This window comes from Miniopterus natalensis, chromosome 20, assembly GCF_054644295.1.
Source record: "Miniopterus natalensis isolate mMinNat1 chromosome 20, mMinNat1.hap1, whole genome shotgun sequence".
NCBI classification, from domain to species: Eukaryota; Metazoa; Chordata; class Mammalia; order Chiroptera; family Miniopteridae; genus Miniopterus; species Miniopterus natalensis.
This window is the reverse complement of record NC_142100.1, coordinates 26,715,070-26,738,396: the sequence shown is the minus strand read 5'-3', so window position 1 is coordinate 26,738,396 and position 23,327 is coordinate 26,715,070. Positions and strand designations below refer to the sequence as shown.

The 23,327-nt window shown below is 55.4% G+C and overlaps 1 protein-coding gene across 1 annotated transcript in view; it reads right to left on the bottom strand.

Moving 5' to 3' along the window:
• The window catches only part of TMEM132B (transmembrane protein 132B), a 76,454-nt gene extending 53,413 nt beyond the window's left edge, over positions 1–23,041 (bottom strand). Inside the window, exon 1 of the mRNA XM_087828677.1 lies at positions 22,978–23,041. Within this exon, the coding sequence (XP_087684803.1) occupies positions 22,978–23,041 (64 nt within the window). The remainder of the gene's footprint in view (positions 1–22,977) is intronic.
• Positions 23,042–23,327: the final 286 nt, after the last annotated feature.

Sequence of the window (23,327 nt, the reverse complement as noted above, 5' to 3'; positions counted from 1 at the left end):
CTGAATAGGAACAGGGAAGACCCCCCAGGGAGCACCAGGCATGCCCACCCTCCCCTGTGACCTTGGATGCTGAGTCTCAGCTCCTGGCCAGGGTGTGAGTTCTCACAGTGGGAAGGCACCGGAATCACCCTGGCGAGCGCTCGGATGCGGCCTTCCCCCGTAAACAAGCAAGATTGATACCTTCCCGGGGCCATTATCCAGCCCCATTTATCTTTATTCCTGTGCATAAGTAATGGACGGGATGCCACCGCCGACAAGTCCTGGGGGATTAATTACAGAAACCATTTACAGGGGGTTCCTTAGGCTCGGCTCCCCCCTCACCCCCACCCCCACCCCCGTTCTCAGAGTATTTTTCAATCCAGGGAAAGAGAATCTCATTTAAAAGACCAATGGCCTGTGTGAGTAGCATCATTACCGGGTCTCAACTCGACCTGGTGACAAATTCCCAGCGTCCAGAAGGTGGGTGACATTCTTCGGCTCTTGTCTAATTACTTAATCTCAGGAAAATTACTGCAGCGACACTCATCCACATTAAGGAGAAACTCTACGCCGAACAGGCCCCTGGCATCGTTCACCCGACAAATTTCCGCCAGCTATTAATTGTAGACCCGACACCCCGAACCTGGCTTTCCAAGGGCCCCGTTCCATGGAACGTAATCTATCGGGAAAGAGAAATGAGCAACAAATGGACAAAGGAGAGACTTCCAGAGAATGAAGAAATGCTAAGTGGACGGTGGAGGTGATTAGAGAGAGTGGCCAGGGAAGCTAAGCTCACTCCCATCCCAGGGGCTCGGCCCTGGGCCTCCCCTCTTCCTGGGATGTCACTGGCACGGTCGAGTCCATGGTGCACAGTTGGCCTGCGCCCCGACTGGCCAAAGCGTTTGTCCTCACGGCTCAAACCACATCATCAGTTTGCTGAGGATGCGTATCTCCCCCCTCCCCCTGGGCCTTGCCGAGCCTGGATCCGTCTCCCCACTGAGAAGTCAGATTAAACGCCCCCTTTTCCAGAGAGACCCTGGTGGACCATTCAATCTACAGTAGCCCCACATCTCAGTCACTCTCATTCCCTTTATCCTGTTTTATCACCTCCACAGTATTTTCCAAAAACGGTGACGACACCGTCTCCCATCCCACCTGGTAGCAACCATGTCCTCTTGTCATTCCCTCCCCCGAGAAGTGGGATCTGTGTCCCTTTTCCCCTCAATCTGGCGGGGAGGGAGAGGGCTCATGTCTGCTTTGACCAGTAGAGTGTAGTACCCGTGACCGCGTGTGGCTTCAGGAGCTGTGTCCTAAACGATCACACAGCTCGGAGCCAGGCGACGGCCATGTCGTAAGGAAGCCCAACCACACGCAGGGACTATGTGAAGATACCGTAACCGGCAGCCTCAGCCCTCGAGTGGCCCAAGCCCAGGGGCCACACATGCGAGAGACGGAGTCGGTGAGTCCTGCCCCCAGCCATCAAACACCCCCCAACCTATGCGCCTTCCCAGCGGAGACCCGAGGCATTGGGGGGCAGAAAGACTCATCGCCACCGTAACCCGGTCCAAACTCCAACCCGCAGAACCTGGGGACATCACTATTCAGCCAACCCCACGGCCGAAGAAAGCAGCCCCAGCCGCTGGCAGCACAGCCTGTCCCCGGAGCACCCCACACGCCCACAGCCTCCACCCGCAGGGCTCCGCCGGCGCCAGGCCTGGCGGCAGCTGCCAAACCCACAAACACAGAATCTCTTTATAGTCGGAGAGGCAAGAGCGGAGATTACACAGCGCAAAGAAAAGCCGGCCGGGCTGTTTCGTCTCCCTCCGCTGACCTTTGGCAAAAAAGGGGAGCCTGCAGGTATAAACGGCGAGTAGAAGGTTGAGCCACATGAAACTGCTTCTAATGGACCAATTTTTTTTTTTTTTAACCTACAAAAAACTGCAGTTGCTAATGAGACCCAGGCCCAATGATGACGAAGATCTCCGACGTCAGCCCCCAAAGCCTTCTTGGCAGAAACAGAAATCCCTCCGGAAAAAAGGCCTTGTCCTCTCACCTGTTCCCCTTAGGGGACCAGGAGCATTGCCCAGAAGAAGTCAAAGGGAAAGGAACAGGAGCCTCAAGACCTCACTGCCTGGCTCTTCATTTTCATGTTTGTAAAAGGAACAAAGTATCGTCCCAACAGGGGGGTGGGCAAACATTGTATTTAAGTTTTGCATGTTGCATCTACTCAGCTCCACCTTGGTGGCACCGAACGCAGCCTCGGATACTATGTAAGTGGATGGATGTGGCTGTGTTCCGATAAAACTTTATTTACAAGAATAGGCTGGGGGCCGGGTTTGGCTCACAGGTCTTAGCTTGCCAACCTCAGCTCTACATCAAGGGTTTGGACTTGCAACCTAACCGGCGATGACACCTAAAAGCCTGTGGGAGCTTTGTAGCACCCGCCCCCGCCCCCCAAACACACACACAGACGCACATGCCTGACCTTTCCTAGAACATAGCAGATGCCTCTCCGTTCCCTTCAGAGAGGCGATATTAAAAATATATGAATCCTGGGGACTGACACGCTCCCCTTTTAGAGCCTCCATCCTGACTGCCAAGCGACCGCCCTGTCTCCTCGCCCGACTGTCAGAGAAAAGAGAGCAGCGGTTCCTGCCGCGGCCTCCCTCTCCCTGCAGCAGGAGGGAGCTCATCATTTCTCAGCTTCGGCGAGATCTGTGGGCTTTGATGACAGGTGCCAGGCCGTGAATGAGCCGACTGACCCAGAATCGCTTCTGTGAAATCCGAGAGATGAGAAATTCAAATGCGGTTTTAATAAAACACACACACACACACGCAACCAGAAAACTCAAAACTGGGCGATGAGGGCTGACAACAGGAGCCTAAAACACGGCCCTAATTGCGGCCCCCGCACGAGGAGACGCTGCTTTCAATCAGCCGCCGTGACAACTTCAACCAGAATTAAGGTCCTTCCAGAGCCACCCTTCCATCCCGACTTGTTGAAAGATGATCTTTCTCCCTCAGACAGATCCGCTCTTGAGAACACCTCACTTCACTGGCGCTCAAACCACCCCTGTGAGATAAAAATAAATACCTAGAATGAAATAAAAAGGGAAAGGAAGAAAAAAGGGGCCCTCACTCCCAGCACCCCCCAGCCCACCCCACCCCCGCCTCAGGCCTCCAAAGTCCAGACTCCAGAAGCCGCGCAGGTGGAATTGTTTGGCTCATTGTGACACAAGAAAAGACCCTCTAAAGCCCTGAAACGGAACCCCAGGGAGCAATTATCAGGAGATAAAAGGGAAAGGCATCTGTATGCGGGAGGGTAAACGCACACGTTTCCGTTTCATTAGCGCGGTCTTCTGCGGGCTTCTGGCAGTCACCTTGAGCAGAAAGAGAGGACTGGGAGCTGCCCACAGCAGGCTGCTCAGCCGCCCCCCTCGGGCAGCTGTGGCTTGACAACCCCCATACACACAACCCCCGTACACACAACGCGTTCTGCGGGCGACAGGTACACAGGGTGACGTGACAAAGGCTGGCCGCACGGCATGGAAATCTGCATCTCACTCTCAGCCAGCCCTCGGGTCCTCGGTGCCCACTGCCTGGCGGAAGGCGGGGCCCAGAGAGGGGAGAACGGAGCAGGTGATTGGCATTCGAGTTTCAGAAGCCTGCACCTCAGGGGTGCATGAAGCCCTCCCAGGTTTAGACGGGAAACTTGATGGAAGAGGGAATTTACAAGAGAGAAGCTTCCCTCCTGCGGGATGTGCAGGTTCCCAGGCTGGGGGGTCGGGGAGCGATGGCGACTCGAGGAGGGTGGGAAACCCTCAGGGCCCAGGCCCAGGCATCAGAGGACACACAGAAGGCACCGAGGCCTCGCCTTTGCCCTAAACCGCTGGTTACCCGTCTAGGGGCCCAGCAGGTGATTCATAAGAGGGAGCCGGCACAGGCTGGGCTCCCCAGGAAGAAGACTGAGAGGAGGTGAGCCTGTAGGAGGTTAATTTGCACGGACCTGGGGACAGAACCTGTGGACGGGGGAGGGAGGCAGGAGTGGCCGGCGGGAGAAGCTGGATCAGGGTGCAAACCTAGTGACTCCAGCACCCCCAGCATAGCTCCCCCTCACCAGGAGACTCCTTCCCGGAAAAACACCAGCCTGCAGCAAAGATCAGAACATAAATACAGCAGCCCGAGTCATCTGGGTGTGTACCTTTAAATGGAATAGACAGATTGCTTCATAATGTATCAGCCCTCCATGGGGCACACTCGGATACAAAGTTACGGGCACATTCAAATGTTTCTTTTATGTATCTAGTGATATAAACGCTATATAAATCCAGACCAAGGTAATAAAGTTAGAGGAGTAGGAGACCGATAGCAATGGCATAATTTATGCCCCCCCCCCCCGTGACCTACCTAAAATATTACAGTAACTCAGGTCTCCATGAGGAGCTCCCACTCTCTTTTTCTCCCCGAAGATAACCCTGTTTTGAGTTTTGCGACATTTAAATAAACCTAGACGGCATTCATCTGGTTTACACTCAGAAAGGTGCCTCTTTGGGTGTTTCCAAGGCTCCGTTTTCTTGGCTGTGTCTCCCACCAGCTCCTCAGTTTCCCCTGAAGGAAGGCAAGATCGGGGACCCCAGATTAGAGCTACCAGCCAGGGGGACGCACGCGCCCGCAGGTGGTAGTAACATCGTCTCTTTCCAGGCTCTTTCCCCGCCACCCTCTCCAAGATTCGCTTCTGGGAATAAAAATCGGCGCTGGCTGGGGCTCTATGTAAAGTCTGTTGCGAATCCTCGCTGCACAGGATCTACCTGCAAATCCGAAGTAGCGCTAAAGGATGTGCCCTGAGGCACCCAGTGTCTCAGGGGGGTTCTGAGCTGCAGTCACAGAAGCCAGCGCGACCTGGTGGGTGGGAAATGAGCCTCCCTGTCTAAGGGGAAGGGGGGGGATCCCGCTTCGCGCCCCCTGGAGGTGGGGGCCACATGCCCCCGCTGCCCCCGCGAAAAGCTCTGAGAATTGGACCCATGCATAGGTCAGGCCTATTCCAGAGCCGGCGACAGTGGCTGGGGGAGATGCTGTGCTCTGATTGGCCAGGATCTTGCCTCTGATTGGCCAGGGGGAGGCTATGTTCTGATTGGCCAGGGGGAGGCTATGTTCTGATTGGCCAGGGGGAGGCTATAGCTCATAACCCATCTTCTGTGAACAGGCAGGATCTTGGGGGAATCTGCTACCCAAGGATCCCCGGGAGCTTATCTCCCGGGAGGTTTTGGACTTAGAGCCTTTTGTATGAAACTGTCCCAGACACGTTAAAGCAGAAGGAACGGAGGGAGAATGGTTAGCCTGAAAATGGGATGTGATCCTTGTAAGCAGGGCTAGACTTGTTCTGAACAACCCCAGAACCTCAAAGGCGTGGGTGGTTGTGGACGCGACCAAAGAAGAAGAAAATCGCACTGTGGCCATCAGGTGTGAGCCTCGATGGAATGCGTCACCTTCTTAGGTAGTGAGTGCCCCGCCCCTGGGAGCAATCAAGCAGCATATGGAAGGCATATCTCTGCGCAGGGGGAGGGTACCTCTCAGATTCTTTTCACTTTATTGTCTCCTAAAAATATCCATCCCAAGCCCGGGATAGTAATAATGAAATAAGTGGAAAAATCCTGTCGCCGTTTCCCCGCCATCCACCTGGGCTCTCTCGGCGGAACATGTGAAAAAAATGCTAAAACATCAAATCGTGTCACGTCACAGACACAGGAGATGCCTAAGAAGCAGATGGAATCAAAATGACAGATTCCTCCCCACGGCGAAGCCCATCACTTCCACCCGCGGGAACAAAGGGTGAGATGAAACGCGCCTGGGCCCGGCTGGGGCTCAGGAATCAAAGAGCTCCCTCGACTCACCAAAGCGCCCGAAATGGAAGAAGCAGGGTGTGCTTGTACACTGGGGCCCACACTGGGATCCGGGGCTCCCTCCCTGCACCGCACCGCGTGTGCGGGACACGCGCATCTGTCCGGGGGCTGCCTTCCTAGTGGACCTAAGGGCGCATCCTCTGATCACTGACTCAGACCAGCGGGCTCTCCGACCCCAAACCCGCCCCGTTCCCTGTGGCTGGGAAAGTGGGAGGGGGAGGGCACCGCCCATGTGCACACCCACAGTCACCCGGGTTCTGGGATCTCAGGGATGGACGGTCCTTTGGGTGCAGAGAGGTTTCCTGCCGAGACTGAGCCGTCACTTGACACCGAGCAGAAAGCCAACAGGATGGCAGGAGAGGGGCCACCGGGCATTGCTAGGGCCAGGGTCCCCACCCGGGCGGTGCGCTTGCTGTGGTCAGTGGGCTGGCCACCCTGCCCGCGTCTGGGGAGAAGCATCCTACGGTTGTGTCACCTTGATGGCTATTGTCACGGCTGCCCCAGACTGCATGGGGCCGCGAAGGTGTCCAGGTGAGTTGACCCGAGTCCCCCCCGAGGCAAGCCTGGCTCCTCCAGCAGGGCGGTGGCTCCAGGGGCAGGTTTTTGTGCCCCAAGCACCGAATCCTGTACACACGTCACCTGGGAGTGCCGCAGAGGCTCGAGACACAGAGCAATTGCTCACGTTTACTTTTCAAAACCAGGCCTGATTGCGTTTGGATTTCTGTGCTGCTGCGGCTCTTTCTTCCTAAAGGGACTGGCCTCCGAGTAAAGACGCTGGGGAACTTCAGGGAGGTTGTCGCCTGTTTTCTCTCATGGCGTCGCCTCCGTTTGTCAGAAGAATCTCAGAGTCAACGTCGCTCCCTCGGCTTCCTGCGGTTTGGCTTCTGTCCGTGTTCCTTCTGCATCCAGCTTGGGGATCTTCTGCCAAAGTTAATTCCCGGGAGCGTCGGCTGTTGATTCCGTGTTTGTTCATTTATCGCAGCGCATCCGAGCAGCTATTTCTATAAGTCTGCTGTTTTCATTGGCTGGGCCCGATTTTTGAGAAAGATGCGGTTGGGGAAACTCTGGAAGGAGACAGGTGAGACAAGGTGGTTGGGATGGTCACCTACGTGGGAACTTCACAGCTTTCCAGAGCAATATGGATTCGATTCTCTCAGGACTCTGGTTATCGGCATTTAAAAGTGTTGAGAGTAATTAGAAAGAAGGAAATTGGAGACTTGATCAGAGAAAGGGGGGGGCGGTGGCAGACCTGAAGGAGGTGCATTCATTTCTTTGTCAGGAAAATACCAGAAGACCCACACTGTCCCCGACTCTGATTCGACTCAATCATCAAACTGTATGTGCTTCCTCGACGGCTGCTGCTGGGCAGCACCGGGCCAGACTCTGCAGGGAGGTCGCTGCGCAGGACGGGTTCCCTGGCAGGGAGGGACAAGCCTATGCCTCCACGAAGAGGGTCCCAGGCATATAACTTTATCAGCTCAGTTGGGACTTCTGAGAAAACATTTCAGAGACGCTGAAACAGCTGGGAAGGTGGAGGTGAGAGCTGGAGCTCTGGGAGCCACCTTGGACTATGAGGAGACCAGGAGGCTGGAAGTCCCAAGGCGAGGATGGCAGAGCAGGAAGTAGAAGGAGCCTGTGATTTTTATTTATTTTATTTATTTTATTTTTTGGATACATAGAGTCACCACACCAGTAGCGAGAGATGAAAATTAAATTCTGTCTTGGTTAAGCTGTTATTACTTTGGCTTTCTCTGCTGTATGCAGCCAAAAATAATCCTAGACGGCTGCTGAGGCCCTAGTCACCACTTTTTATCACACACTCGAGTTAGTTGAGAATCCTTTTGCGAGCCCGGGTAAGTCTCCTTTCCCGCGATGAACACACTGACCCACCCAGGCCAGGACCATTGCAGACATACAGGGTGTCCCAAAAAAGTATACGCTTTGTCTGTAGATTCTCTTACATTTTGAAAATGAAATGTATTTTAATAAACACTGCCTTTATAATTATTCAAAGCGTGTGTATGCATTTTTTAGGGACACACTATATATACAAGCCAGTATGGCCTCAAAGAGCTATGGGAACCCTGAATTGGAAAAGGCTTATAGATTATTTGATCCAACCAGACCATTTGACAGATGAGGAAGTTGGGAATCTCAGGGGGAAAAAATATATATATTTTCCCAACTTCCCCAGGCTAGGACTTTTTATACTAAAGTAGCCTTCATCAGAAATATCTGCTTATGAACTAGGGGAGTATATAATAATACTTTTGCCAGATTAAAAATAGAAAAGAACAACAAAGAATCTCACTGAACACTTCAGTTAATTAATTGCCCAAAGTCAAGTCTGGGTCCTCAGGAACCATCCGGAAGCTATTTATATATTTATGAGAGGGAGAAAAAAATGCAGAATGTGACTCTGCACATTTAACTGTGTCCCAATATTTACAGCACATTCCTGTCTGTCTTGGCAAGCAGGTGCCGAGTCTATATTTGTGCCTAAAGCTTTCTCCTAAAGCCTATGTATAATTCAGCTAATCAGGAGATGTTTATTGGCTGGAAACACATCATGAAAACTCCATGATCTGGGATGGTCTACCTTTCAAACTCCCATCTTCTTCATGGGTAACATTTCATGGAGATGCACCAAAAAGAACTGAGACAGGGTCCAGCCAAGGGGCTGTGAAATGGTGATAACATGTGAGATGGGGAAAGATGTTCACACCAGTGTCGTTTACAATGAAAAAAAGAAACTGGAAACAATGTAACCAACCATCAATGGGAAGATACTTTATTTAAATACATTTTTATTGATTTTTTAAAGGAGAGGGAGGGAGAGGGAGAAAGGGAGAGAAACATCAATGATGAGGGAGAGTCATGGATCGGCTGCCTCCTGCACGCCCCCTACTAGGGATCAGCCCACAACCTGGGCATGTGCCCTGACCAGGAATACGGAGACCTCTTGGTGCATAGGACAGTGTTCAACCAACTGAGTCACACCAGCCAGGCAATGCAATATTACGTAACTATGACAAAGGACAGGGCATATATGCATTTGTGGGAACAGCTCTAGTCTATAGACAGATTTTTTTTTAAATCAAAGTGCAAGCATGTGTATCCTATGCCTTCCTTCACATAGATAAAAACACACACAAGCTGGTGTGTGCATAAAATATGTTTCTGAAATGGTAGATAAGTGGTAAAGACTGAGTTAGGTGGGGAAACAAAAGGAGTTTCATTTTCTAAATTTATGCACTATGTGAACTGTTTTTACCAAATGTGTCTATTTTTAAGTATTAATAGGGATTGGTATGAGAGATATAAACCTTTATTTATTTACTTTTTTTTTTTTGAGGAAAAAAATGTATAAGCAATTGCTTTCAAACTCTGTGCTCCAGAATCCTAAACTTTTTAAAATACATCTGAGCAAGGAATGGATGGGGCTTCTAACCTGGTTCCGTTGGAGCAGCCTATGTTCCTGCACAGCATTTCTTACAGGGATAAAAGAGTTCTGCCACTAAAAAATATACATGTTAAAACCACTGGGACAAGGGCAATGTAAATGCACAAGGTTATTTACATTGTTTTTATTGACAAAAACGGGCCCACGTTTTCCTGCAGTCACAAGTTAGGCTCTGTTTAGTCAGCTTTGGGGGATGAATGGGGCCTAAAAACCCACACTTCTGGAATCACTGAGGTTGGTCCATGGAGTAAGCTGAACAGTACCTGCCCCCTCCCCCTTGCCCCTGCAAAACTCATGTCTACCTGGAAGCTCAGAATGTGGCCTTATTTGGAAATAGGGTCTTTGCAGGCATAACCAGTTAAGATGAGGTTACACTGGATTAGGGTGAGCCCTGAATCCAATGACTGCTGTCCTCACAAGAAGAGGAGGGGACACAGAAACAGTGACACACAGGGAGACGGCCATGTGACAACAGAGGCTGAGATTAGAGTGATGGCGCCACAAGCCAAGGGTTGCTGGCCACCACCAAAGTTGAAGAGGTGGGAAGAACTAGCCCCTAGAGCCTTAGGAGAAACTGTGGCCCTATTAACACCTTGATTTCTGGCCTCCTGAACTGTTGTGTTGAAGGCACCAGGTCTGTAGTGATTTGTTGTGACAGCCCTGGGACACGGACACAACTCACAACAAGAAGACAGAGGGAAAACAGCGACGTGGACAGGCCAAGAACCAACACCCAAACCAAAAGAGCTTTGCACCTTTCTGTGCCCAGTGCAGTGAGCTCAGGCTCACTTGAAGGCTTGTTAGAACACAGATCCCTGGGCCCCACCTGCAGAGTTTCTGGTTGCCTGGGTCTGGGGAGGGACCACTGCACCCCCTCCCCAAGGCTGTAACCTGAGAAGCAACACTCCCTTCTCCTTCCCACGGTGGCCTCACGTGTAAGGTGGTTGTTTTTAACAAAAGGTTCTACAACTAGCAATTATAAAAAATAAAAAAAAAGAGGAAACCAGCAGTGTCTCCTCTCCTCCCGAAATACCTTAGACTGTAGGAGACATCTGTTGTTTTTGCCAGCCCAGGCTCCAGCCCTCCTGTGTATCTCTCCCAACTTTCCTCGGGGAGAGCCATCCTTCCCTGCTCCTAGCCCATGGGGTTCGGGGAGACTGATGCCACCCAGCACGTGACCCAGGCTGACTGGCGTTTCCTACCCCCTGAGCAGAGTGCTAGATTTCAGGATAGGCCCTAGATGGGCCCCTTGGATGAAATTCTGGGAAAAACTAGTGAAACTACTAAGGAAGTTCAGTTCTCTCTCCACAGGTGTTGCAAAACTCGGAGGATGGAAGCCTAAGGATCTGGGAGCATCAGCAGCTATCCTGACACCTCAGGAGGAAAACCTGCCCAGGTGGAACACGGCCAGCAGAGGACAGCAAAGCCAGGAGCTGGAGAGGAAATTCCTAATGATAGTGTCTGAGCGCCTGGATGCAGCTATGCCTGAAGCTGCAGAAATAGAAAAATCCATGCCTGGATTCTTCCATTGCAGAGCCAATAAATTATCTCAATAGACACAAAGATGACAGATAGATAGGTAATTTATTTCGCCAGTTTACGCATGGCAGCCACGAGATTCCTGGATCTTAATTCTGCTTCTAGGAGGGAGGGGCCTGAGGCAGGGTGACCAAGTCACACCAAGGACTCAGTGCGCTCACATGGCACAGGAGCAAAATCTAAGTCGGTGCTAATTCAGTCAAGTGCAGAGAGTTCAAAAAGCCAGTCCTCGGTCAAGTGCTGGAATATTCGAGAATCCCCCAGAAAGGCCTCCGGGAGGGGGCGGCCTGCCCAGGCTGCGATGGCCGGAGACCCCACGCCGAGAGCTGGGCCGCGAGGACACGCGGGGGCCACTTGCTGAGCCGGGCGGTGGGCGTCGGGGCTGCTTCCGAGGCTCGATGGCGTCATCAGGAACCTGGGCCTCTTTCCAGCGTTTTGCTCGGCGTTGCTCTGCGCGCTGCCAGCCCCGCTGTCCCCTCCCCGCCGCACGGTGGCTGCGCGACAGGGTCAGGAGGAGAGCAGGGGACGCAGAACTGCTTCCTCCTGTCCTGTTGCCAGGGAGACTTTTTCCAAAGCAGGCCCCAGCACACCTGTTCTTCCACCTCATTGGCCAGACCCTGGTCACGTGGCCGTGTGTGAGCCAATCACTGGCGAAGAGGGAGCTGATTGACGCACAGGCTGAGGCCAATCAGGACTCGCCCCTGGAGCGGGGGGGGCGGGAGCGGCGCACCACCTGCGGAGCACGTGCTGTTCTAGGAAAGGGCGGTGCCCGCGCGCAGGTGACCCCCTGGGCCTGCGGCCGACCGGTCCTCTGCGTCCCTGGGCGCCCCGCGTGCCCCGCAGGGTTCCCCGCGCTGGTCAGCGCCTTCCCCGCTTGGAAGGCTCAGCCCCCGTCTGAGATCCGCCCTCCCCCAGCTCCTGTCCATCTCCCTGGACACAGCAGCAGGTCCAAACTGCTGAGGTCGGGGGATCCTCAAGGCCCCAGCTGCTCCGCGTTCCCCCAGAACCTTTCCAGGGTCAGCGGCCGAGGCGCCCACCGCCGACCGCTCCAGGTGAGGTGGCCCCTGAGCTGCCAATTCTGCCAGATCCTGCGAGGGGGTGGCCTGGGGCCAAGAGAAATCCACCTCCTGGGTCCCTAGAGCACCCGAACCAGCACCCCTCCTGGCCTGGAAGGCGTCTGCCCCGCGCACCTGGAAAGCACCTCGGACCCCCGACCGCAGTCCTCCCGACCCCTGGCAGGCGCCCCCAGAGCAAAGCAGTTAACATCCCAGGTTCTGCAGCCAGGCTGCCTGGGTCTGAACCCCAGCTCTGCCCCTCCGGAGCTGTGTGGCCTTGAGGAAGTTACTCGACATCTCTGTGCCTCAGTTTCTTCATTCGTAAAGTGGGGACTTTCGTGAGGATTAGATGAGTTCATGTATGTGAGCGACGCAAAGTCAGCCCATTTTAACTATGGCTCATACTAAGTCCGAAGGCACCTGGGTCTCCCCATAGCACCCTTTCTTGTCCCTGCTTCACCCAGACACCCTCTAAGGGACAACAGAACTTCGTTTCTACCTCACACGGTGCCGCACTTAGCAGTTTATGGGCCGTGTGATTACCCACTATGATAACTGCCGGTCCCCACGGGCCGCGGAAGCGCCAGGCACAGTCAGGCATGAAACCTCCATCCATCGAGTCCTGGAGAACTTCCCTGGAGACCGCGGGCTCCGGGAGCGCCGGGGCCTCCGCAGAACGACTCCCGGGCCGGCGTGGTGCTGGCTGAAGGAACAGACGGAGGAATGACCGACCCAATAAACCCCGAGAGGTAGGTCTTACTCCCATTTTACAGATGAGAAAACAGACTCAGCCTCTTTCTTTCCACTGTGGCCGGGCAGCATTCTTTTTAAAATACCTTTTTTATTGATTTTTTTAGAGATAGAGGAAGGGAGAGGGAGGGAGAAACAATCATGGGCTGCCTCCTGCATGCCCCCTACTGGGATCGAGCCTGAAACCCTGGCATGTGCCCTGACCGGACATTGAACCAGTGACCCCTCAATGCATGGGGTGGATGCTCACCCACTGAGCCACACCGGCCAGGTGCATGCAGCATTCTTTTTGTTATTGTTAATCCTTCCCCAAGGACATTTTTCCATTGATTTTTAGAGTGGAAGGCAGGGAAGGAAGGAGGGAGGGAGGGGGAGAGAGAGAGGAACATCAATGTGAGAGAGACACATGGATTGGTTGCCTCCCACACGTGCCCCCACCAGGGCCGGGGCTCGAGTCTGCAACCCGGGTACATGCCCTTGACCAGGACTCGAACCCACGGCCCTTCGGTGCTCAGGCGGATGCTCTAACCACTGAACACACCGGCCAGGACACTTTTTTTTTTTTTTTAAAGAGGCAAAGACTGGAAACAGCCCTGTGTCCATCACAAGGTGAAATGGGATTTGGGGGCTGTTTTCAATTCTTTGCAGTACAAACCTAGAAGTGGAATTGCTGAGAATTCTAATTTTAAAAATATAAAAGCTTCCACAAGAATTATATGCTTCCCTCCCCTCCCGCCCAACCTGAGCGTGTCTCTCAGAGGTCAGGAGCACAGGGGGCCACCTAGCTCCACTGCGCCCCCGCCCCCAGGCGGCCCGACGGGAGGGACTGGGAACGTGGGGTTTCTTCTCTCCCAGCCTCAAACATCGCAGCGTGGGTGTCTGAGATTTTCAGATTTCATTTCCGAGCTGAAAATTTAGAAGCCAGATACAAAATGTTACGATTCCACGGCAAAGAAAAATCATTCTGACAGCTCCTCTGTCGCAAGGAGCAAACGAGGGAAAGTCTGCAAAGTACCAGACTGAGCCCTGTTCTCATTCAGGGAGCCAGTGGGTTGGGTGGGGGCCTTTCTCCTTTTTCCTTTTAAAAATATTTTTTAATTAAATGATTTGCATAAGTGTACATGGCACACAAGGGAGAAGGTACCAGTGAGTACATGGTGGGAATTAAGTCGCCTCCCATCCTGTCCCTGGGGCCAACCCTTTCCCAGGTCACCAGGAGGAGACCGGCAAGGAGCGACCCCCACACCTGTGCAAACGTAAACCCACGAGTTTTCCTTTGTCCAAACTTGGGACAGCGCACGCCCTTCTCCCCATCACGCTGTCGCCACGAATAACACACGTCACTGCCTGTGGACCTGCCTCGTTTTTGTAACAACTGCAGAACCTGCCCGTGCCTGGATACATTGTAATTCACTTAACCAATGTCGGCTCTTCCCAAATCTCTCCCACCCTGGCCGTGGCTGCAGGCACTATAGGGACACGTGGACGTGTGCACACGTGGACATGTACGGGCGTGATAAACACTTCAGCGGGGATCACTGGGTCCAAGGTGCGGCCGGTTTTAATTCTGATAGATCAGGCCCACCGGTGTCTTTTACAATTAAGGGAAGGAGGTGGAGAGTCTTCGGGGATAAGAGGTTGTCTCTCTGCAAAATGCGGGCAGGCTCTGAGCCAAAGTGCCGCCAACCCCATTTTCAAGACGGGGAGGCTGAGGTTCGGAGATGCCAGCGCCTGACCCCGTGGGGTCCCCGAGCCCCAGCCAGGCCACATGGATGTCCCACTGCCCGCCCGGCCCAGGCTGGCGCTCGGCCTTGCAGCCCCTGAACTCCACGTGCCGCCTGCGTGATGGATGGGTCTCCTTGATGCCATATCAATCACCGTAACTTTTAATTGCGCCAACACAAGCATCGTATGGCACTAATTACACACACGGGGGGGCTTCCAGATGAGCTTAACCACGCGGTGCAACTGGAGGGGCGAGTCCTGTTTTAATTACAACCCAGGAGGGACACGGCTCCGGGCGGGAGACACCAGGGTCACCGCCAGCGGCCACAGCGAGGACAGCGGAGGCAGGCAGGGCCTCCAGAAAGTTCCCAGCCAGGGGCACCCCGCCCAGCCCCTCTGTCTGGGCATCCGTGAGGCCTCGGGCTGTACCCCCATTCTGGGCCCGAGAGGGATCACCGGCTCTTTTCCTCGGGAACTAATCAAAGGCCTGTTATCAGTGACCTTTTCTGGAACATCCTTTAGCTTCCTGTCAATTGCCTGGCGCTGGCAGAGCAGGGAGAATCGGGCTGATAATAGAGTAATTCCAGGGGTGATGAGGCGCCAGGAAGAAATCTCAGCTCTTGTTTTCTCCACAAAGAGGCCCTTGGGGCTGAGGGGCAGGGGAGGTGTCAGGCTGAAGGTTGGTGTCCTCACCCCAGTTCACATGCTGAAGCCTCCAGTGTGGCTGTATTTGGACAGGGGGCCTTTATGGAGGAAATTAAATAAATGAGGCTGTCAGAGCGGGGTCCTGATAAAATAGGACTGCTGTGCTTATGAGGGACAAGAGAATTCCTCTCTCTCTCTTCCTCTCTCTCTAAAATCAATAATAAAATAAACATACCCCAGTGAGTATTAAGACAAAACACTGCAAAGGCCCCTGACCCGTATGTGATATGGCCACCTTGCCAATCTGACCTGCTCTCCCCTAGGGCCCCCTCCTACGAACCCCTGAGCACACCTGGCACCTCAGGGCCTTTGCACTTGCTGCTCCCACAGCCTGGAGCATCCGTCCCCACATGGCGCGTCTACTGCTCCTCCATGCCCGGGCCTCCGCTCACGTTACCTTCTCGGCCTGACCATGGCAACCCCCTACCCAGGACTCCCCAGCCCCGGCCCTGCGCTAGTCTTCCCGAAGCCTTCACTTCCTCCACTCGAAGCTCCGCCCCGTGGACTACATTTGCCAGGTTCCCTTGCAGCTCGATGTGGCCAAGTGCCTTAGTCATGGCCAATGGGTTATAGCAGAAGCATCACTAGGCTGCTTCTAGGACTCACTCGTAAAAGACAATTGGGGCACATCCTTTCGCCTTTCCTTGTCGGCACCCCCATCCTGGCGCCCGGAATGGAGATGAGATGGCTGCACCTGAGCTGCCATCTTGGGCCATGAGGACATGGAAATGGTAGATGGGAGTGAGGGTCCATGAGGAGTTCACAGAACAGAGTCGGCCGACAGTCCTGGGATACATACAGCTCCTGACTTTGGAGAGAAACAAACTCCAACTTCTTAAACCACCACTATGCCCACAGCCACAGTCCCTGGTTGAGGGGTCAGCACGCACCCAAGTCTAGTCCAGTAAGGTCCTGGGATTCCTGCTGGGACAATTAGGAAAGAGACATTCGATTTCTGCTGGTCAGAGGAAGGCCTGGAGCTGACTGTGGCCAATTCTGCCACCAGGTGACGAAACCCTGTCTGGTAATTAGGTGAGCACCGTGGGAAAAGAGAACCAAGAGACAACGCGAAATAGCAGAAGCTCTCATTAGGAAAGTGTTGAGCCCCTGGATCCAGCCGTGCCTGAAGCTGTTTCCTCCATGAACCTCCCACCTCCAAGGACCAGTAAACTTCCAATTCTGTCCCTTGTGCAACTATGAGAATCCAGATGAATACAGCGATATACCCTTGCACCTGGTACATCATCTCCATGAGTGCCCCCAAAATCTTAGTGTTAAAAACAGGCCTGGATGTCACACAAAAAATAGAGAGGCTACATTCATCTTTCAAACAACCCAATTAGAAAAAAAAGAAAACCAAACAGGTTATAAAAGGGGCCCATTGATTAGAGTCATCCTGAGTAGAAAATAGCTAACCAGTGGGTTCCCTGAGCACTACTTCCCTCCAGCAGCGTCCCCACAAGGGGTCTCCTGAGCTGTGAGCCACCACTGAGCGTTGCCTGCAGAGCAAAAAATATCTCGCGCACACATGTGCCACTATTTTTAAAACGTTACATAAATGCTACTGTAATTACCAGAAACCCCTCCTTCAAAAGCATCCCAGAATTGACGGCGACGGCCGATCAATATGTTTTTTCTTTTTCAACCAAGACATACCGGACCCACAATTCTTCTCACCCAGACAAGCTGCGTAATTCTTTTGACGCTGACCACAAAGGGCTGTAAACACACATTCACAGAGCACTCCTTGCTCGACTACTTAAGGCAAACTCGGTCTTTAAAAAGGCCAGAGAGTAGGTCATTTATTTGGGCTTTTCGGGCCATAGGATCTCTGTCACAACTACTCATCTCTGTCCTTGCTGTGAGGAAGCAGCCACAGGCAGTATGTAAACGCACAGGAGCAGCTGTGTTGCAATAAAACTTTATTTAAATGAACAAGTGGAGGGCCGGACTTGGTCCACGGGCCAAGGGGTGCAGAAAATAACAAGCAACCTGTCAGGAGCCCAGGCCGGCATGGCGTTGGATGGAATTTACACATCTCTAAAACGGGACTCTGGGAGCACAGGGTCCCCTCGGAGAAGCCACCCCCTCCAGCCTCAGCCCTCTGCCCAGGTGCCCCCGTCCTCACTAACCTGGCCCGTCAGCTCGCCCAGGAGGGCCATCAGCCTGCAGCAGCAGGCAACACAACCGCAGAAGGAAAAAATACCAAGGCCAGGATGTAAATACATCAGCAGAACTCAACGCAGGGAGGACCAGGTAGACAAAGGCAGCCGAGGATGCCTGCAGCCAGGAGAGCATGCAGAGCCCGCCGCCTCTCCAGGGTCACCCCCAACCCCCCACCCCCTGCAGGCCCACGGAGTCAGCCCCCAGCACTGGCTGCGGCCACCGCGGTATTTTTACATGTCCATTTGCCACAATGCACACAGGGCCCCAGGGGAGGCATTGGGAGCACAAAGCAGATGTTAGAGGTGTGTTATTTACTGAGTCCGGCACTGAGCTCCGGGCTCCCGGTGAGTTAGGGCCCCCAAAGGGTTAATTTAGGTTAATACCCGCAAAACAGCCGGCTCAGATGCGCCGGGCGATTCCAGACACTCCATCACCCTCAGTAATAAAATACAGCAAATCAAATTGGACTCTATTGATTTTTTATGTAACAATTTTGGGGCTGAAGCGTAAGGCGAGATATCGATCCATTAAGGAGTCAGGTGTCAGGGGAGGGAGTCTGGGGGCACCCTGACTGAGGACCCACAAGGGGCCAGCGAGAAAAGGCGTTGGAATTCAACCCCAAAGGACCCTGGCTTCCTTCTCTCCTGCCCTGGTGGGCAGTGTGCATGGGGGGGGGGGGGGGGGCATCCTGCACTGAGGGAAGATGCAAACCAAGCACCTGGATGGAGAATTAAAAGTGATGAGTGAGCCCGGCCGGTGTGACTCAGCGGTTGAGCACCAACCAAGGATCCAGGAGATCGCGGTTCGATTCCCAGTCAGGGCACAGGCCTGGGTTGTGGGCTCGATCCCCAGTCGGGGGTGTGCAGGAGGCAGCCGATCAATGACTCTCTCATCACTGATGTTTCTCTCTCTCTCTCTCTCCTTTCCTCTGTCTGAACTCAATAGAAACATATCTTTTTTTAAAAAAAATGACAAGTGACCCTGGTTCATTTCTCCCCATGGCACCTGTCACCACCTGACATCGAATGATGTATTTGTTTACCCACTGTTTTATTACTGTCTCACTCTGCCGGGATGACAGCTCCTCAGTATGGGGGATGTGTCTCTTGTGTCCCCCGCCAGGTCCATGCTCAGTACTGACTCACATGTCTGTTGAATGAATGAATGGAGTTGGCATCTCCTGAGCAGTTGCTATGTGCCCGGCACTATGCAAAGAACTCTGCAAGGATCTGCAGTTCTCCTGCCTAGAACAGCCTTCTCTGTGTTAGAGCTTTCTGATGATTTAGGTCTCAGATGCGACTATTGCTGCCTCTTCTGAGAAGTCTTCCTGGATTGCCCATCACTCCCCATTGTGTGGCCTGGGATTGAATAGGAGGAGCATAAATTACTGCCTGGGACCTTCGTGTGTGTGTGTGTGTGTGTGTGTGTGTGTGTGTGTGTTGTCTTCTCGTTTCTCTCCATCACCCTGATTCCACCCCAGAATGCAAGTCCCTGAGGTCACAGGCACCTAAGCCTGCCTGTGGGGAAACTGAGTCAAAACTCCAGGACAAAGAGGCACCACAGGGGCAGGACAGACCCGAGTCAGGTGCTTTGGGGAGGAGGCCCCCCTGACACTCATGGCTGGGGGGCCTTTATGACCCCATCTGAGGACACATCCAAGGCCCCAAAAAACTCCAGTGAAATCCTAAAGTCAGAAACCCCTTAGTAGACGGCCAAGGGTCCACCGTCCTCTTTGCAGCTGTCACGGTCACTGAAGGAGTCCACCAGCCCTCCCCTTCATGCCTCTGCTCCTCCTGAGAACCCTCGGGCTGTGCCACACAGCCCCCCCATCGGGGTCCCCAACCTTGAGATGAGACCACAGGGGTAGCTCAGGGTCTGCTGTCGGCTGAATGTCTGCAGGCCCCCCCCCCACAATCCATATGTTGAAACCTGACCCCCGTATGGTGTTAGGAGGTGAAGCCTTGGGGGGGAGATGAGGTAAGTCTGTCTGCCCAGGTCTCGCCCTTTGCTGGAACCACTGACTCCCTCAAGGGCACAGGATTTAAAGGATTCCTAGTTGCCTCCAGAGTTGACTCCAGTCTGAGCTCTATGGCTTCAATTCTAAGTTTGCATTAATAGACGTATTGGTAGCAGAGAGCGAGAAAGAAAGGACGTGACCGGCCCCAACAACGGCCAGCACGTGGGGAGACTCGGTGCACAGACCAGGGCCGGGCTGGAATCCTGACGCTGTGTGAGTTCAGGCAGGTGAGGCAGCCTCTCTGGACCTCGGCAGCCTCTCTGGACCTCGGCATCCTCACGGTGAGCCGTGAGTGTGAGCATCCGCCTGCCAGAGCTGAGGTTCCATCGTCAGCCCTGGCCATGGTCCTCACCGGGACAGTTTGCTGCCTGTCTTTCTGAGCTGACAGCAGGAGTTTGCGACACACCACGCGTCTGTCATTCTCATGACCTCTGGCCCCTTAAAGGGAGGCCCGGCCCCCTAAAGGATCACCCCGTAGAACTCCTTTACCGGAGAGGGAACCCAGTGTAGGGTGAGAAAGTCCTGGGAAAGGAGGTTTTAAACAGAGAGAGAAAGTGTGTGAGCCGTGAGCCCTGACTGACACCCACTCACTGCTCGACCCTGCGTCTCCTTCGTCCCACCTGTGAAGGGCATACTCTGAGTCACGTCCTTGCTCTAGAAGGGTTTGTGGCAACACTGTCACCCCACGATGCTGCCTGGGGTGCCAGGTGTCTCCCCGTGGGGGGCGATGCATTCGCTAAATCCCACAGCATCAAAGGGAAATGGAACCTCGTCATCCGAGTTCAAATTTAGACCCAATTTAGAAGACAGGAGCCACCCAGCCACATACAACTTGGGGAAGGGCGGGGGGGCTCATCTGGGAATGAGGCCCCTCGAAGGGCTTTGCTGGCACAGTGACCACCCCCCCTGGACTTCCCACCAACAATCAAGGGGTTCCTTTTGCTCCCCTGGATCAAGGAGACCTTCATGCTCACTGCTGGCTCCAGGCACCGAGGCCCAGGCAGAAGTCCCGCCACGCCCCCCAAGTTCCCTGCATCCGGGAGCGGGGTGCAGGGGGCGGGAGGGTGAAATGATTTACTCTGGGAACTTCTCCTGTCCCACCAGTAAATCACTCAGGGGAGGAGACGGCATTTGCATAGCGCTGCCTGGTACCTCCCAGTGCCACCTCTCTGAAGAGCTACGCCACACAAGGGCAGACCCCCAGCACCGTGGTAATGAGAATGAAATACACCCCATGCCAAGGTGCCGGCAGAAGGGAGAGCGCCTCTGCCTTGAAGCCCCCCCCTTCCGCTAGCAGGCTCTGCCACGCACAAGGCCCCCTCTGTCAGCTGCTCTCCACCCACCCGGGTTTCTTAGACCCCGAGCATAATGGGTCGATGGTGCAAGACGCCTCCTTCCCCCCCACTCCGCCCTGCGGGGGCTGTCACCACACCACTAATTTGCTAATTTGAAAGGCCACGGCAAGCACAAAAGTGCCTGAATAATGGGGGCCCCCTGGTCGCCGAGCTGGGGGATTCGTGCTGACTCTTACCAAACCCAGTTCCATATGTTTTAGCCCTTGCAAGGCTCAAAGAAGTACACCCGCCCCGCTCTTTGCCATGGCAGCTACCCACGCGGGAGGGGGGAGGGGGCACAGGCGCCCGGCCCTGCACCACGGCAGGGAGCCCGCCCTTCCTCGCCTCCCAGCGGCCAGCCCCTCGGCCAAGCGCGGCCGGCAAGTCTCACCAAGATTATCCCTCCAAATCCCACCGGCTCCGAAGGCAGCTCTGGTTAATTTCCTGCAAACCTTTCTAACCAAACGGAGGCAGCTAAGTATCTTTCAGGAATTTCTGCCTTGTTTTTTCCTCCAGCTCTCCTAACGGGAGCTAAATATAGAGTTATCAAACTGTCTCTCTTTATGCCCCCGGTGGGGACCTGGGGAGCACAGACGCTGCTTCCAAAGACCAGGCGAGGGCCCGGGGGCGCTGCCCACGAGCTGCCCAGCAGGGCATCGTGGCCACGGGCAGGGCCAGCAACAGATTCCAGGGATGAAGGGCCCACTCCCCCCCCAGGCCCCAGGCCTCGGGAGCCAGGCCCAAGCTCTTCCATGGCCAGGGAGGAGGCAGGGTGTGTGGGGGGGTCCCCATCATGTTTACTTACAAAGCATTAGGCAGGCAGCGCCCCTAAGAGATCAGCATTCGCTCATGAGCACAACCAGGCAAACGCGGACCCCCGTGGAGGAACAAAATAGATGCCAAACTGCAATTTTCAGGTTCCCCAAGGGCTGTGCATTTTGGGGAACCAGGTCCCAGGGCTTTGGCTGAAAGGAAAGCACCTTGACCCCCGAGCCACAGCCCCGCTTGTGTACCCGAGAGAAACGCTGAGAACAAAAACAGCTACGAGGGCTGCTTCCGAGCTGAGCAGACGCAAGATGCAGCCTCCGGGTCAGGCGCGCTCCCCAGACCAGCCGGGCCCATGGGCATCTCTGGCACATGGGTTCCTCCGGATGGGAGGCTTTATTACGGATCTGGGGTCACTTGAGGGCATCGCAAAGGCAGACAGTACCCACTTCTTCCCATGCAAACACATCGCGATACAAGTTGACACGCACGGTTTGCTCCTAAGCAACCTTCCCAGGCAGTTAAAGCCGAAAAGTTACAGTTGCATTTTCCTACCGCATCGAGCGGCTGTGCGGTCTGTCTGCTTGGAAAACGGGGAGAAATTTTCCTAAAGCGAAAGCCGCGGGCTCAGGGATCGCAGGTCCCGGCTGTGACCGGTCAGAGCTGAGCTCGCCGCGGGCACGCGAGCCTCGCGGGGGACCGCTCCCCGCTCCCGGGCCTGTGGGGCTCTCGCCCCGGCTTGCGGTGGGGGGAGGGGAGCAACTGGCATTTTAGGACAAGCTTCCTCAGAATCAAACGTGCAGCCGCACCAAGGCGGCAGAAAGCGCTCCGAACTCCAGCGGGGACGGAAAATAACCGACTATTTTTTGCCTTCCCCGCTCACACTAGGTGCTGGCGACAGCTGCGCGGGTGCGGCAGCAAGCCGGGCGCCCTGGTCCCCAGGCTGTGGCTCTGGGCACCGCCGCGTCCCCGAGGCCCTGCGCTCCCGGGGCCGCCAGGCCGCCGTGGGGTCGGAGCGCGGGGGCCGCCCGGTTTCCAGGCTGCGCCTCGGTCGGGGGCAGCCACTCGGGGAGGGGGCCCTTCGGGGACAGCGCCGCGGGGCGTGGGGAGGAGCTGGGGACCTGCCAGGCTGCGCCGGCAGAGACGACCTGAGGTCGGCGGGGCCCCGCAGGTGTCCTGGGAACTAACAGCCCTGCGTCCACAGGCATCGGGAAACCAAGAAAAGGGGGTCGACCGACGCCCTGCCACAGCCAAACCCCGCGAGAACCAAGACCTGGGGGGATGGCGCCCCAAGGCGGGGAGGGGGCTAGATTCCTGGAGGCGCGCCCCCACTCGCCTCCGGAGGCTCGGAGCTCAGAAAGGATCCGCAGGGGAGCTGGGGGCGGGGGGAGGAAGGCGGGCGGGCTCGCGCTGGGAAGAGGGGCGCGTGCTGGGACCCCCGGGTTCCCAGGGTCTCCCCTGATTTCTCCAAGTCGGGAAGACGCGAGCTGCCGGGGACTTGAGGAGGTGACCGCCCGGTGCAGGAGCCAACTTTCTGCGCGGCGGCGGGGGTCGGGGATGGGTCCCGGGGGCGCGTTACCTGGGCACCGGAGCGCAGTCAGAGCCAGCAGGAGCCCGAGCGGCGCCCGGCGCGGGGGCGGCATGGTCCTCGGCGCGGTGGGCGCGGCGCGGGGCTGGCCCGCGGCTCCCGGAGCAGCCCCGGGGCTACGCTCGGGCTGCGGACATGGCTCGCTCCCCGGGCGCGGGCGGGCGGGCGGGCGGCGCTTCCTGGGCTGCGCCGGTGCGCGCTCTCCGGGGCTCAGCGGGCGCGGGGGGCGGGGAGCGGGGGCCGCGCTCAGGGCCCCGCGCCCTCGCCCGCGGCCCTGCACTTGGCCCGAGTCGCGGGGCCCCCGCCGCCGCCCCCGCCGCCGCCGCCGCGGCTCCCGCGTC